The sequence below is a fragment of the Pezoporus wallicus genome, unplaced genomic scaffold, assembly GCF_028554395.1.
Source record: "Pezoporus wallicus isolate ANWC-B61680 ecotype Strahan unplaced genomic scaffold, APGP_CSIRO_Pwel_v1 scaffold_2146, whole genome shotgun sequence".
Taxonomy (NCBI): domain Eukaryota; kingdom Metazoa; phylum Chordata; class Aves; order Psittaciformes; family Psittacidae; genus Pezoporus; species Pezoporus wallicus.
Window position 1 is genome coordinate 633,022 of NW_026639769.1, and position 17,099 is coordinate 650,120.

Consider the following 17,099-nt stretch of genomic DNA (forward strand, 5'->3'; position numbering starts at 1 on the left):
AAAGAAAGTATTTCCAATACTAAATACTTGACATTTCTAAACAGAAACCTGTCAGATTTACCTTTTAGGGGGAGAAAAATATGGACAGAGAAAGCAGCAAATCTGTCTAGACTGACTCTTTGATAGCTGCTAGCGGGTTTGAAGCAGCTCTGCAGTTTGGAACATTAAATTAATCCCAAAGCAAAGCATCTGCAGGGAAATTATAGATGAAGAGCCAAAAGATATTAGAGTTATCAGTATTTATCAATTATTAATAATAGAACAGCTGTCGCTTTTTTTGCTGTTTTCCCCAGACTTGGGTTAACATTGTAGGGCAAAGCTGTAATAAAGGCACTGCCATACTGATGCTGTGGGGATATCTAAATACTATGGATATAATTGGTTTCAGTGCTAATTAATGAAACTTCACAGGCTGAAGCAGTAGATCGCTCTTCGGTGAAATATTATAACAAAAGACAAAGCAAATCTACAAGACTGTAGTAAAGTACCAGACTACATAAAAGAGCAACTAAGATGTAATAGGGAAGTTGGAAGGTTTAATAATTAAAAAAATGAAAACCAGATTTTTATCTAAGTGCTCTGCAAACATCTGTCCTTCTATATCTTTGCTTTCTCATGTACCCTAACATAAGTTAATACCAATAGGCAGAAAGAGAACCAACATATCTGATCAGGCTGAGGTACTGCTTTAAACAAACTAAGTAGTATTTAGCATTTTTGGTTGTGAAGCGAATGGCATGTTTTGACTCCAGTCTCTATAAACTCCTGCTCTGGAATTTCATTTGCATATACAAATGATCTAGGTAATCTGGCAGATCTCCCACCCATGGTATTTTGGCCCTAAAAGAAAATAAATTAAAAATTAAGAGCCTCTTACTTTACCATCATGACACTTCAGATGGGTGCTTTCACAGATCATAGAAAAAAAACCTGAATTGGGGAAACAGCTGACCCTGTATGACATGCATCCCTATCTGAGTGAAAGGTGAAAAAAAGCCCCAAAACTCATTTACTCCCTAAGCAGAGCCAAAACAAATCTGTGACCAGAGAATAATATGCTCAAAAAGACTTTCATATGGATGGAACTTACAAACCTGTTAGTTTCTATTTAAGACAAGCTTCATTTTATAAAAAGATACTTCAGAAGCCGTATCTTAGACTAACTCTATACAAAAACTAAATGAAAACATTTTACAGGAATTTTAAATGCAGAGGTAGGGCACAGATGAGAGGTAAGAGAGAGAGAGAGCTCTTTAAGAGGTTTATATGTACTGCCTACCGTATCTAAGACACTGTCCTCAATGATGGAACAGTGAATTTCTTGGTTATTAAGTTGAGTTGCAATTAGAAAAACACAGTAGGTAAACACCTGATCTCATCTTCATATACCTTTGAATTAGGATTGTGCTCAAAAAAGAAAGGTTTAAGAGATAGCAAGAGTAGGCACACTGCTTTCTCCCAACACTAACATTTGAAGGTCAACTCATGGTGCCAGGCAGTCAATCATGAAGCACGCACAGGGCACAGGACCCAACTGCTCTGTATGTATTTGCCCAGGTGATGCAGGCTGGCACAAGTTTAAGGGTTTAAAAGGTAAAATTACATTTTTTTTAAGGAAGACCAAATAACTTCAGAACACCGGATTTCCAATACAGCCCATATGGATTTAAGTTTCTGTTTCAGGTTGCTTTTTTAACCATATTCTTTGCTCGATCAACGTATTTCCAAGTCGGTTTTAGCAGCAAATATTCTGAAATGGATTAGGGGACTCTCAACACCCTGATTTTATGACAGTGCTATACCAGGGATGTAACTCCTTATAGTGCAAGCACAAACAAGGCATTAAACTTACTTTTCCAAAGAAGCCTTTGAAGAACTTCCTTTCCTGGAGGAACAGGGGGGACAAGTCGAGCGCTATTACTGTGGGTAGCTAAAATGTCCCAGGGTTTCAAACCAACAAGCACACACAAGAATAGGGTTCGGAGGGAAAGGAAGGGGTTTTTAGAGTTATCCATGAGAAGGTGCGACAGGCAAACGTGAAAATAATCCCATGAAAATGCAGATCAAAGGGCACGCACACAATTCTAATCAACTACTGCCCTGAAATTGGTGGAAAGAAGAGAACCTTAGCCCCAATTTCATGCAAAGTTGTTACTCTATTTTCACTCTTCCTTGTTTAGTCCCTTTTAGTTAGGTTATAAACCAAACTTGGCAGCAGATATGGTGGTAAAACAATACTGTATGGGCTCTTGTGAAATGCAGACTTCTAACTCCAGAATTACAGTCAAGTTTGCTCTACACTGATCAGTTTTCCCCCCAGGCAAATGCTTTGTAAACTGGAGAAGCATGTACGGCTGGTATAAAGCAGTGTTAAACACTGCTTCATTTTATTCCTTTTATTTGTTGCTCTGGTTTACATGTTACTCCGACACTTCACATCTTATGCAGTCTTCTCTGTACAGTGAGGAATTTCACCTTACCTTGCAGTACAACTAAAACAGGAGTGAGATCCTTTTCTCTTTCATTCTCTCTAAACCTTGGAAGGCTTTATACAATGTTTATACAAATACTAGATATTCATTCTACAACTCAATTGATAGGCTGAACAGACCCTTTAAACTCAGCTTGGACAGGGACAGACAGCTAAGCGGGTGCAAAGACACTAAAAGTTGAACTACAACTCCCCAGATTTCTTCAGCCTGGAAGCAATTATACCGATTGCCCAATTCACATTACAAAAAAGGCAGCACACAACTGTAAGCATATTTGCACGCAGTTCAGTTTACTGGCTTGCTTTTGTTACCAGACAATGAAAACTGCAAGATCTGAACCAATCTCTTGAGAGAACACTTCAGCAAGCCCTGGCGCTCTGCGAGCACAGCCACATGCTGCACTGCGTTGGAGGAAGCTGACAGGAAGCATATTGCTGCTCCTGCTATCTTTCCAAATTGTTTCACTTGTAAGAAAGCTATGGCATAGTACTAATAGCGAGGAGGTGGAGAATTGCAGATGACACTTTGTGACAGCCCCTGACCCCATATTAACATTGTGCAATTCCAACCTGTGGATTGCTGATAACAATACTACATTAAAAATATTGTTACAAGTATCCTGAGGCAGTGTCTCAAGAACTGATTGCTAAACAAGTTTATATTTAAAACAAAGCTATGGTTCTGACGCAAGCCAACAAAAGCCAGGAAACACAAAGTTAAGAAGGGAGTGTCAATCTCGACTTTGCATTTCCTGATTTCTGTTGCTGTGTACCTCTCTGCCTGATGTCCATCCATGGAACTTCTTACCAATCATCTGTAATATATTTATGGCAACTCAGACACTGTATAAAGAACATCTCTTTCGTTCAGTCAGCTTAAAGCTTAGTTTTTAGAGGCAGGAATGATTATGTATTTGAACAGGATACTCTGAAAACTAGGAGGAAAAACTAATGGATTAATCACAGTTTTGTGTACATAATGAGCAGGGGTTGGATGCTGCTGCCAAGTTGAGCAATGAGTATTGCATTAGACTAAATAACAGCCTTTAAAGACAGCAAAAGCTCAGAGATTCACCAGAAGCTACCTCATTTTTAGGTGATGGTTAATTTTGCTCTCAGCAAAATGCTTGTTAAGATTATTTTTTTTTTAATAAACTAGACAAGGTTAATGGAAAAGGCATCATGCAAAATGGGTTTTAAACAACACTAAGTTAGTGTAGTTTAGAGATAACTAATGCATGTTTTAAAATATTAAACTGTCTCTTTACCTGCTAAAACAAGAACATATATTAAAACAAATGCATCATTTAAAACAAAAAGTGGCAAGTTAGAAACCAATACAAGCTACAGCTGATTTAAAATCAAAACATGACATTAGAGAGTATAATTTGTCTTTATATAATGTTCCCATACCTGAGTCAAATACACTTACAGGGCCCTCACAAAGTTCCTTTCCAGTTTGTGCTAAATATTTTAAATTCAGTGAAATGGTTCTGAAGAAATCAGAGCTTAGCATAAAAATACAAGGATCCTACCAGATATGAAACATTCACAGTCAGCAATACATCCCTACTAAGGAAAAATGCAAGCTCCATTGGTAATATAAACCCACGCTAATAATAGACTGATGGCTGAATACATGGGTTTCTAATCTATGAGACTGCAGTGGCATTTCATTGGACAGAAGACAGGGACATAACTCAGGTTTGTCTTCATTCATTCTAAGCAACATTGCAAACTGCATGTTATAGTATTGCTGGTGTGCTATATAACAACAATATAATATAGATGAGGGATTCTCTGGCTAAAAGTGGCTTCTTTTACTCAGCTGTCAATTAAACAATGCCTGAATAAAATGCTCACCATCATATGGTTTCAAGTTTTGTGAGACGCAATGCTCAAAACCAATTACCACACATTAAATGAGCAGGCAACAAAGAAAACCTGAAAGGTTATTTCCCCAAATAAAGAGACAAAGATTTGTTTGCATCTTTTCTTTCAAAAAGCAAAGAAGAAATTAAACTATTGCTAAACCCAAGATTACCACTGTTCTATGTTCTTCTTGACAAATCCCATAAAATGTTTTAAAAATTCATTAGTCAACCCTAAAAAAAGAACAGACTTAAGCTCCCCAAATGAATTGCCAACTGTTGGAGAGGAACAATTAAGAGGAAAAAAAAGTATCTATTAAATAAAGACAGAATTTCATTTTCAGAAGATACAAGATACACGTACTTGAACAATTCTTATTTTTATCGACTAGATTTATAAAACCTGCATGCTTCCTGCAGAGAAAAACAATAAAGATTAAACTACAAGAAGATTAAACTACATTTTGATGTAGTTTAACCATATGAAAAGTGAAGTCCAATTTTCCTAAGCTAGTATTCCATTTGGAGCTCTGCAGCTCAAAACTGTAATTCTTTCAAGACCAAGGAAGCCCATCAAATAACCAGATACTGTGAATCCAAGAGACTACCAAAAGAACAAGTTGGTTTCTTATCAAATTCCTTGCATGCTGAAACATCAGCTAGTCATTTGGCTTTTGTTAAGTAAGAAAGCATATTGTACAGAAAAGACCTTTCAGTAATGGTAGAGTCCTAAAAAGCGCCCCCCGTTTAAAACCTACATACTGGGGGTGGTAGGCAGAGGTTGAGTTGCAGTGAGCAGCTCCAAATGAACCTTGGATCTGACAGAGTTTAGCAACTAGCTTGCACAAAGTAGTTTCAGTAATCTGAATCTTCCTCTTGGGGATAAATGAGAATTTCACCTCTGGTTCTGAACTTCCAACACTGACAAAGGAGGCAATGCACACAGCAAGAGATGCACACTTGCGTCCTATTTATATAAAGACATCAAAACCTTCAAACAGCAGAAGAAATCAAAATTAGCTGAGGAAAAACACTGAATTTATGACAATGGGTAAACCAATGTAATCCACAATTTGGAACAATGACATAGCATAGAATAGGGAAATGAAATTATTTACTTCCAGAAAAAGCACTGTAGAAGTCAGATATCCAAGTCTGACATTTGTATCAATAATTCAGGTTATCAAGAATCACAATTCTGGAATTATCCAGGTTCCAGAAGAAACTGGGTGCTTCATTTTTACTGTCTTATTATTTACATGCTTAGCTACACTTAGCTGCCCTGTAGGCTTAAAGTTTATTAAGAAAAAAACACAAACCAAACAAAAAACAAATAGAAAAACGAACAAACTAGAAAACAACTACAGCACAGCTCCCCAGGGAAAAGAATGAGAGAACCTGCAAAGTAGATACTGCAGTGCTATTTGGTGTGCCAATAGAAAGTGTTCTAATAGAACAAAAACCAGAATGGGACAAAAACAGATGCAATTCATTATGTGGTCAGTACTTGCACTTTTAGCTACATAAACTAAATCCATAGAATAAAGAAACTCATTTATATTTTGTGTGGCCCTTTTTAATAAAAATCAATCACCAACCACTGCTGGACTGAATAGGAACAGATGGGATGCGGCTTTAACAGGTTGATATACATTAGCTGAGAGAGAAACAAGTGAAAAGACTTGATTTTAATCAGAGCACTAAACCAATTCAGAAACTTTGCAGCACAACAGAAGGCAGAAAAGATGACCTATAATCCTCTGTTGTGTGCTAGGAAGAAGGGAGGAACAGGTTTAATTGGAAGCCATTTGAGCTCTCACATTTGGTGAGAAAAAAGTGATGTCCAGTGGCAGATATCTTAAAGTTAGCAAAGGTGCAGTAGAAGTGTTTGATGTACTTTTACTTTTGAGTAATTCTGCTGAGCTGCAAGGATACAAGAGTTTCTTCCACTAACGACATTCTACAGAATGTAGACACATCAGAAGTGATGCAAAGGATTGCAGATCTCTATCTCCACTCAAACTTCAAATTTTAATGTACTTTCTTGTGCTCTCATCTATGCTGTTCTATCCTTACTTCCTTGATATACTAATCACTGCCTTTCCAGAGTTTGCTATTTCTGCAGGATTTGGTGATACTACTACTGCAGGAAAGAGATGACAAGACCTCTTCAAATAAGCCACAGAAATACAAAGAGCTTTGAACGAGTGCCATGTACAGGAGCAAACGTTCACAGAAGCCAAACTAAGAGCAGCCCACTTCATGACATTATCAGAATTAGGTAGCCTTCAGGACACCTTGAGCAGATGCAAGCCAGATTATTCCATGCATGACTACAATGTTGCAGTGCATTAGAAAAAAGCAGCCTAAATCAAGTAATATTTTGTATAATAATGGTGAATTAAGTCACTATTAAAGTGGCAGGCAACAGAGGGAGAGAGAGGGAGAGGAAAAGAGAGAGAGGGAGAAAGAACTGTTAAAAAACAATGATTGAAGTCCCATGTGGGTACCAACTTAGTCTGAAAGGTCACAGAGGACTTTTACACATTTGTTTTGCGAATAGTTTCTGCAAGTAGAAAGAACAGTTGTAACTCTCTCCCTCTCATCATCAGATTAGCACGTCCCCCTAACTGCAGCAGTGCTCTCAAACCTGCCAACTGTTCTAACATGGGTCAAAAGTTCAGTGTTCAGCTGGGGCACTGCTGCCAAATGGACTTTCTCAGTAACACTCACAACCCCAAAACCAACTTTTTCATGAAACAAATATACATACAGATTTCAGTCTCTTCACTGCATCTTCACAGATATGCATTCCTCTGGATTCATCCACTTCGACATGTCCCAAGTACTGCAGGAAAGAGAGGAGGAGGAGAAAAGCTTAATAGTAGCTCTTTAAACTCCCTGGGTTTAAAAATCCGATCTCTGAATTCGTCTCCACAGCTGAGATGACAGACATTAACAGCACTTAGCTAGCCTTCTTTTGAGACTTGTGTTTGATTGTTTGACTTTGTATTTATGAGGCACCAGAATCAATAGGAAAGAATAATACATCTAGAAATTCTGAGGGAAAGACACACTTTCCTTACTTGAGGAAAAAAAAATTGACATGTAGAACTGCATGTTCCTGCTTATTCACAGCATGAGTTTTACTCACTTTTTTGTACTAGCAGAGCATGAAAACCTCAAGTTAATATACAGATGAATGTGAATAAATTATTTTAAATAACAGTATATTTAGTATAAAAAAAATAAATTATACTACATAGCAAGATAACCAAATATATTTGAATGTTCACGTCCAAATAGAATAAATTCCAATGTTGCAAACAAAGCATCCTTCTCCTCCCCACTTCTCCTTTTTAAAAATTGGAAACCAAAATTGTTTATCTTCATTACAACACTAGGCTCTTAACGTGGTCATTGAAACATTCATCATTCTGATAAAAAGTTTTTAAAAACATCACTTTTCTGTATATTCTTCTATGTAGCAAGCACTAGTTCAAATAAAATAGCAAAGCAACAGTGAATAGAAACTGCACATTTCAAAGCTTTTAAATTAGTAGCCCAGAATAATACTAGCCTACAGAGAAAGCAATCACTGTAGTGCTCAGGGTACTGTAGATAGTTTCATTTTACATTCTGCAGGGAAAAAAGCCCTCTAAGTTGTCCAATCTCTCCTTACCTTTTCCAATCATAGTTCTTTTTGAGAGGGGAAGGAAATGCTCTCTAAAACATCTATATTCTTATTCAAAGTACTTAACTCCTGAAGACAACCGTAACAACTACTAAATTTTCTGAATCTTTGTAAAAAGCAGTCTCACCCCAATTTATATGGCATTAAATGCTGAACTGCAAACAATTCTTACATATTCTAGACTAGCTACAGTGAAGAAATGGTTTTAAAACATCATAATCAATACTGGTGTCACTTAATGCAGTGGTAAACCTAGGTTAAGTAATCTACTGAGAAGTCCCACTCCATCACAGAATGTTCTGTCATAAGTTATCTGAAATCCCCCAATATTTGTTTCATTCAATAGGATGCCATACTTAACTAGATGGACAATAAAGGTTTCATGATCTAAGACCATACTGAAGCTCTCTATCTGAAGAACAAATGATTCAGCTAAAAGGACAAACTAGGACTGTTTCAAAGATTTATTAAAAATTTCATAATCAATTTTTTTTCATGCAATGAAAGAAGCTCCAAACAGGAGACTACATATCACCCTACACATCATTAAACTGCTGAAAGATTTAAAAGATCTTAAGTCAGAGAGGGCTTTAACATTAAATCCCCCTTTGCGGCATTTTTAAAACAAAGTAAATCTGGATGGACCAATTCTGCAGAATTTCATTTAAAACACTCCTCACGGCTGTAGAACAGCTTGAAAAATGGCATAGAAACTAGAAGGTAAATAAAAGAGATCTGACACTTTAGAGCTTTTCCAAAATGAGCTCTGTGAGGCTGAAGCCTTATGATTGAATGCTGGAGCTGCCAAAACAGCAACTGTACTCCCTCAGCTAAGCTTGCTGAACACTTGCCAAGATCTTCATTTCTCCAGAACATACACTAACTAGAAAATTTTAATCCTAAAAATATACAAATAGTAACAACTAAACATGTATTTACTATGCATCTAAAAGTACATATTTGTATCAACAGCTATAGCAGATGGATCTTTGGTTCTGCTGTGACACCTCTGGAAATACCAGAGATGCAGAAATTCTGCGGTTGTGCATATCTGTCACGGGAATTTTGGGGTTTAGCAACTTAGGAAAGTTTGTCAACTTCTTTTTATAACGGGAAGGATACAGACAGGAACAAAGCTCAGTTTTATGAAGGACAGAGAGACATATGTATGAAATGAGCCATCTAGTTTGCATGACCATTAAGCATCATACAAGTATAAGGAAACTTTCAGATTTCCAGAGCTATCTGCACATCTCATTTACCCCAGTGCACACAAAATGTTTCCAAGTGAAGATCCAAACCATTCAGTCCCTGTACTTGGCAACCTGCCTTTTGCTTGGAAAAGGGAGAAGCAGAGCAGGGTAAATATTGCCGCATGTCACACTCCAAAACAGACAACCATTTTCCCCTGTGTTGCCAAACCTCTATTCAAGTCCCATGCTCCAACCTTCAGCAATCAGTCATGCCACTGCTGCTAGAGACAGCAAGTTCAGCCGCAGTTTTCAATAGTGCTTCCACTCCAGTGAATGGGGACATTATTGCACATATCAAGTGCATCTATGCACCCCAAAGGGGTACAATCCACAGACCTCATTGAGCATCAATCAATTCTGAATTATAAAAGAAATTACACTGCTACACAATACTTCTTTATGATACAGAGGACAAAAGGTGCTTTGTTTGTACTTTCATTTTACACTTTAAGCCCTTCATAAAAAAACCTTGTTCTTCCCATTGCACTATTTTTGCAATAGCCAGAAGCTATTTGCTATCAGGATCAGTGGCCTTGCGCATTTTACAGGCAGCGTCAAAAATCTTTCTTTTTTTTTCCTAGGGTGTTAATTCCTTATAGGTACCAATGTATTTTTAAGTTTCTTTCTTGTAAAAATAACTTTCAACTGTATAATCAGAATACTGCAATCCTCTTTTTTTAGCAGTGTTTCTTGCTTTAGCCAAGCAGCAGGTCCCATTTCAAGACTTAAGGCTTATTTCTAAAAAAGAGTCTGCATGGAAACCACTTTAAAAAGCAGATAAGCGAATCACAACACTTCTGTATAAAACCTGTCAGGATCTCTGAAAGGAACTTCCCTTTCTAACCAAAGGAGAAAAAATACACTGTGAAATGCCTGGGCAGCAATTTGGCCTATATAAGTAATATCTCATGCAAATCCATTCAAGGCCAGGCTGGATGGGGCTTTGAGCAACCATGGTAGGGGAGGTAAGGACACCTTCCACTTAATGATCTTTAAAGTCCCTTCCAATCCAGACCATTCTGTGATGATTCTATAGCACATTACCACAAACACACTCAAGGACTGGGACACCTATACTGAGTGCACAAAATCTGTGTGAACTGCTTAAGCTGTACAATGGTGGCTGATGAGTCTGCAGAACAGTAAGGAAGAGGGCACCCAAGAAAAGAGCAGTCCTTGTTGCAAGGATCACTGCAGCTAGCATTCCTGGAGAAAGCAAGTACTTTTCCATCATGAAAGTGCACATAGTAGGAATGCAATATTAATATTGAACGCATTCCTACTTAATTTCCATAGCAACCAATGAATGATAGTCATGACATCAGTAGTTCTCAGCCTTAAGATGTTCTATAAGAGATTTAAGTGTTATACTAGAAATTAACCATCAATGCTTTTTACATAAAGCTAAAATCCTCGTGGGCAGAGTTCCACATACAAAGTAACATAAAATAAGACCTCTAATCCAAATAAAACACTTCAGGGGTTCTCCAACAGCCCCTAAACATAAACATTTTTAAACAGAAGTACTGCTTATATTAACATTTCCAGGAAAAAAAAAAAAAAGAGGTGATGGTAGAGAAAGTAAGCAAAAACTCTACTGCTCTTCTCCTCTGAGCTTTATGTTCTTGTTCACAGATGGTGGTGTTCAGTATCATTTTCAAGTCAAACAGAAAGTGCTCAGCACAGAAACAAGTTAAACTGCCACATAGCAAAATGCCCTTAGAACTTGAGAAGTGCTTGGGAATATTTAGTCTTTTCCAACATTTTAAACTTTTCTCAACTTCATCTAAAAATGAACAACTTATCATATCAAGTGGTTCTGGTGAAGCTGTCCTAACTGCCTTCCCCCAAATATATGCCACTGAAATTGCTCCTAAGAGAACATTAAGTGGTGATGTATCAAGTCAGAAACAAAACAGAAATACTATCCACGTCCTAGTACAAGAAATACTGCCCTGACATTTGTTCTTCGTTTTCTTTCACAAATACTCAGCTAACTCAGTTTTCAAAATTTCAAAGTTCAACAATAATAGCTGGCAAGGAGAAAGATCCTTCACCAGAATTCCTTCCACCTGGACAATTCAGTGGAGCCAGTTTTATTATCCACAATTCAGTGGAGCCAGCTCAAGCCTGGTAATATGCTATTACAGTCTCTCTTCCAAACTGACACAGCTACACAAATCACTGAAGTTTCCTATCAGCAGATGTTCACATACCCCGTTTTGTTTGCAGAAATAGATTAAGTTCTTCGGATGACATCTGAAACTAGACAGATGCAGAAAAAGAGCTCGCTAAGTCTTGGCCAAGGTGTTCTGTTCTAGGGAACTAGCTGCCATAGACAGAAGCACAGCACCCTTTCCCTGATATTCCTCCTAAAGCCAAGCTACATTCTTCTTTCCTCCTCTGTGTAAGTACTATTTATATTATTGGTATTATTTGTAACAGTAATCTGTAACAGTAAGACCACCTACTTGGCATCTTCATATATACATTTACTTCCGGAATATTCCTCGAGAATTAAAGCCTGAGCTCCATTTTCACAGTGAAATGCTGTCTTGAAACTAGACATAAGCTTAAATCCAAAAAGCCTGGATACGTCTTAAAGCTGAGCTACTTTTACACTGACTTCTGAAAGATTTACAATCCAATGTTCAATTACTTTATTCCTTTTCTCTCTCACACCCATGCTCCTCCTTTATAATTTATCAGTTTGAAACAGATGTTTGCTTAGACAGAGCTGTAGAAGCACAGACAAACTCTATAATTAAGCATCAACAAATTAAGCTTAATTTTGCTACAGGTTAATTATGATGCTACCCATGTCCTTAGGGTCCAACTTCTTCCACCTCCCTAAGTCACCAGAAAATGTCTCATCCATCTGTTAAACTCCCCAGACCAGGAGCTGTTAAAAGCCTATGCCTGCTAAATGTCCCCGAATAGTGTAAGTCAAAAGAATCTGACTCTAGAAACTAAGCAGTATCGATACCAGTAGTTCTCCATGTTTGTCCACATCACACCCAGCTAAAAGTCACACTGTGCACTTCACTCACTGGTTCTTGTATTATATGTATCAATGTGAACAAGCATTTCCAGTTAGAACTTTTGAATATGAAATAGCAAAGCTCAATCCCAGATACACAAATGCTATATTCTCCATCTTCCCACAAATCCCTAAAACATGGCAGAGAGGCACTTCCCTCAAGGCAGGGTCTACTTTCACATCTACATCAGAGAAGTCAGCCTTGAAGTATTATGACACAGCTGCAACCGGAGATCAATAGGGTAGACCTACTCTGTAGCTTAAATGCCTCACTGTTAGAAAGGGAGGTTGTTTTGCTGAGCTGTTGTTAATGTCCATCCTAAATTTCCCTTGATGAGGCTTAAACCCACCATTTCATTTCTTCCGGCCCCTTTACACGTATGTGCTGTTAGACGTAGGTTTTCATCATTCACTCCAATGTGCCATTCCTACTTTTCCAGGAATTCAGCATTAGTAAATAAATTGAAAATCGTCTTTTTTAAAAAGTATTAAAAGAAAATCAAGTGTTGATAGCACAAAGTTTTAAAACACACTGCACAGGCACACACTGCATCTCTTCTTCATGTTCTGCAAAAAATACCATTTCCGTTTATGACACTGGAAATTCCATAATTTAAAAAAAAAAAACAACAAATCAACCAAAATTAAAAAGCATAACCCAATGAGAACTTTCTTATTTCCAACACCCAAATTACATTCCAAATAAATATATCTGCAAGGACATCAAAATAATTTTTATGGCTTTAAACATTAATAGTCGTATCTTTAAAACAACTTGAAGTTTACTATGCAATTTAAGAAATTTGACATTAGTCAAGGATAGGAGTTTTGAAAACTGAGTCAGCTTCATTTAAAACTTCTTGTTTGCAAGGCTACGGAAACAAAGGATTGGACCCAAGTGTGAAAAGTTTAAAGATTAGGAATTGCACTACATTACTTTTAATTGTGCACAGGAATATATTGGAGGCAAGTGTCACACCTCCTGTTATAATCATCATTCTTTTATAATTAGCTGTCTTCAAGCTTTTTTAGTGTGGTGTAAAATACTGCAGGGTTTTAAAAATACCTTTGCTTGCTGCTGGTTAGCATTCAACAGGAGTGGTTATTGTGCATTGCTAACATCAATTCATGCCTTAAGAGGTAGGGATTTGTAGTGTTTAAGGTGCAAGGCTGTGCAACATTTCAGAAATCAGCAGCTTTGTCACATTAACTTCTTAAAAATACTTAACATAGTTTCCAAAGACTATTCAAGCATCTCAAGCTTTCAGAGTCAAAAATATCACATGGCTGACTTAAAGGCATTTCAGCATCAACATGCTGGTAAACTCTTTCCCAGCTACTATTATTTCAAGTTAGAAGTGCATTTAACACTAAATAAAAGCCACAGTTACCTGTGATGTGTACCAGTCTTTCTTATCTGGAGGAAGAAAATGGCATTCAAGCTGTATTTATAAACTGATTAAAAATAAGAACTTATTTTTAATATGAGAATTATAAATTTGACATCAAGCAATAAAGTTCATTGTTAATTCTGAAATTAAGAGGACAACTGGGCAGCTATGAGTGGGGCAGAGCACACCGCAAAGTGACAGGAATAGCCTATTTCCTGCAGATAGTGGTTTCAGCAGGGCCATGAATAGCCTAACGACATAACACACTGCTGGGTCACAGGGACCCCAGAGATGAGAACTGACATTTGCAAGGCCCAGTGAGGGTACTCTACAGGGCTCGGCACACGTTGTTCTCTTTCCTTCTGTCTCTGCTTTAATACAGGGCAATAGAGTGTCCTCCAAACATCCCCACCAAAGCAAGGACTGGGTAGGAAATGGTTAAAGAGTATTTACTCTGAAAAGTCAATTCTTTTGGGTGCGAACGTACAACTGTAGCCATGCAATTTTTATTGGCCACCACTAACACAGAAATCAAAATTCAGTGGAAAGGCTAACTGACATGATAGCAGACACTCAGCAGCAAATCCTGGACTTCAGATTCAAAAACATAAATGTGGTTTGTTACTTTTCCACAAGGATTTTTCTCACTGATATCTTAGTCTTCCAATTGGAATAAATGCAATAAAAATTGCAAGTAAGCTTTCAGGCTACAGGCATTAGCGTCAAAAGAGACCGACCATCAAAACCATGAAAGTGACAGAAAAAAAAATAATTAAATTGATTCAAGATCTATACAACTGTGGCATCTTTTAGAACTACAGGCAGCAATCAGCTGTTAATATTCTGTTTATCACAACTGGTTGGTTACAACTTACAAATGTTTGGTTTGTTTAGTTAAGTAGTGGGAAATGACCTTATTTTTCTTATACAAATTTCACAGGCCAGTTACTCTAAAGTGCATTTGTATGAGTAAAACCTACTTATCCAGGGGGACATCTGAAAAAGCATTTCAGACAAAAGAAGCCCTAGTGTCAAATATTTTAGTCATTAAAACACAGAACAGCCACATGTTCTCAGTGAGGTAGTGTCTGGAGCAAGAAAACAAGTTTGAAAATGTGTACATCAATGAACTCCAGTTTTTGCAATTGTGATGTATAAAGACTACATAGAAATAAATTATTGCACTGATAAGTACGGCTGTAATATCTGTTAGCATAACCTCCTTCTGAATAGTTTTAAACACAATGTCTCCATGTAAGTCCCTTGTACATTACATGTATCTTGCAGAGTTTTCCTCTCAGAGCGAAGATTCACTACTGAAACACAGCAGTTTAGTTTGTTAAGAAAATGGAAGAGAATTCACACATGAAAATACACTTCTGCACAGCTTTTCCAGCAGCTGTAACAGTGTCACATTTAACAACAGGGCAACTCTGCGTGCATTTATAAAAGCTGCAATGCCTCCATGCCGTAAAAGTTAAGAAAGCAATACCACTTTGTTCCCGATGGAACAGCAAAAGCCTGCAACTGACACTTGTCTGAACACAAGTTTAACATCCTTTTGATACCTTTGCTGACAGACAGGGACCTGGCTCTCTGCTAATGCAGTGGAGTGCAAAAAAACCACCATTCAGTCGTATGCTCCAGCATCCTGGTTCTTCTCTCAATGTAACTTTAGTGGATTTAAAGCAGTTTATGCAGAAGAGCACTGTAGGCAAGCCAGAGCCATTTCAAGGCCTTATTTCGAATGTGTCAGATTAACAGCTTAAGTGTGGTTAGATTTCCAGCACAGTGTATCTGTAAATACATCCTACACACACTATGACGACTGAGAAAATAGGATCAGTAGTTGGTTATATACAGCACAACCACTCCAACTAGTGGAAAACACACAAGACTTAAACAAAAAAAAAAAGAGTACTATTGCCCAAAAGTAACAATATGCACCCAGGACTATCGTCACCTCCAAATTTATGAGCACAGCACTGGAGAGAACCAACTGTGCATCAAATCCACTTCCCTGAATTTTAAAGCAACAATGTAATAGGAATTTTGCCAATACTTTCCACAGAGCATCTTCTCTACAGGAATAAAGGCAATTCATAGAGGCATCAGATTTGCTCAAAACCCAACAGGACACTTACAGACTTTAATTAACAATAAGGATCAGCTGTGGATGTAGCACAGGAAGAGCTTCAAGAACCATGCCAATGTAGAAAACCTTTCAGAAACTTTAAATCTGTTTGTAGTACAGCATCCTCAAAGCACAATGAAAGAGCAGCTACTGGAGTCGCTATCCAACACTAACAGAATGAAGCCTGAAGGCAGAATGAAATCCTATTTGCAACACAACTTTCAAAGTGCTTCCACATGTCCTGTAATATCTAAAAAGAATAAATCTGTGCTAGCTACTCTACAAACACTCCAACTCTGGGAAAAATATAAATGCCCAAGGCAAGAAGTTAAAAACCAGACTAACTTAACACTACTTTAAGAGAGTGAAACACCTTTCTCCAAAACTTTCATGATCATTCTGTTTTAGAAGAGAAACTGAGAACAAATATTCCTTACTCTGCATTTGCACTAGCCTGCTCTTGCCAAAAAAAAAGATTAGTTTTAACCTAAATGAAATAGCAAGCATTAGAAGAAACAAAGCTCTCAACATGGCTGCTGCTATATTAATTTAATGTATTTTACTTTCATACAGAAAACATTAAAGACAGCTGTAGAGACATTTGTTAACAATTATCAGGTCTTCACCAGCTATACAGGTAAAATATTCCTCATCCCTGCAAAAGTCATACTTCAGTCTTGCCACTCAGCTATGTTCTGGCCTCCAAAACACTACAGCTAATGATTTTTAGACGGTGGGCAAGGCAGACTTACAAAAGTATAAGGACAGACCAACCCTCCCAGAAACACATTAAACTGTGGTTAAGTAGCTATACTACATGAAATGGACCACTGGAATTTCCATTTAGGTACTTTAAGAAGATGAGGATATTTTCACCATGTATCAGATTTGAATGCATTCCTATTAACCACTTTCCCCCAGATATCTCAGATCATTCTGCTCCATTGAGGAGCACCAGGAAAAAAAGTCCTCCCATCAGATATTTAAGGACAGAGGAGACAGCATACTTTCCCTGGTATGTATGAATTTCCAAACACCCAAGAACAGTGTGACAGGATACTCTCCTTCAATAGCACAAAGTTCTATTCTTTTTGCAAGCAAAATATAGTACCACCCATTAAACCAATGACTCTACATCTGGTTTATCTGGTTCACTCACAATGGCATACTTCCTGTCTGTATCTATTAAACACCAGTTAACACCCACTTTGCATCCCAAGCCTAA

The 17,099-nt window shown here is 37.5% G+C and overlaps 1 protein-coding gene across 17 annotated transcripts in view; it reads right to left on the minus strand.

Annotated features, from left to right (window-relative positions):
- Positions 1-17,099, minus strand: part of NUMB (NUMB endocytic adaptor protein) — a 99,484-nt gene that overhangs the window by 16,617 nt on the left and 65,768 nt on the right. For 10 of the 17 annotated variants that reach the window (XM_057416179.1, XM_057416178.1, XM_057416180.1 and 7 more), the window contains exons 3-4: positions 7,136-7,210; positions 1,853-1,930 (exon numbers count right to left, since the gene is read on the minus strand). In XM_057416179.1, coding sequence (XP_057272162.1) covers positions 1,853-1,930; positions 7,136-7,210 — 153 coding nt within the window. The remainder of the gene's footprint in view (positions 1-1,852; positions 1,931-7,135; positions 7,211-17,099) is intronic. The other 7 variants (XM_057416184.1, XM_057416185.1, XM_057416191.1 and 4 more) reach the window with 2 other exon arrangements.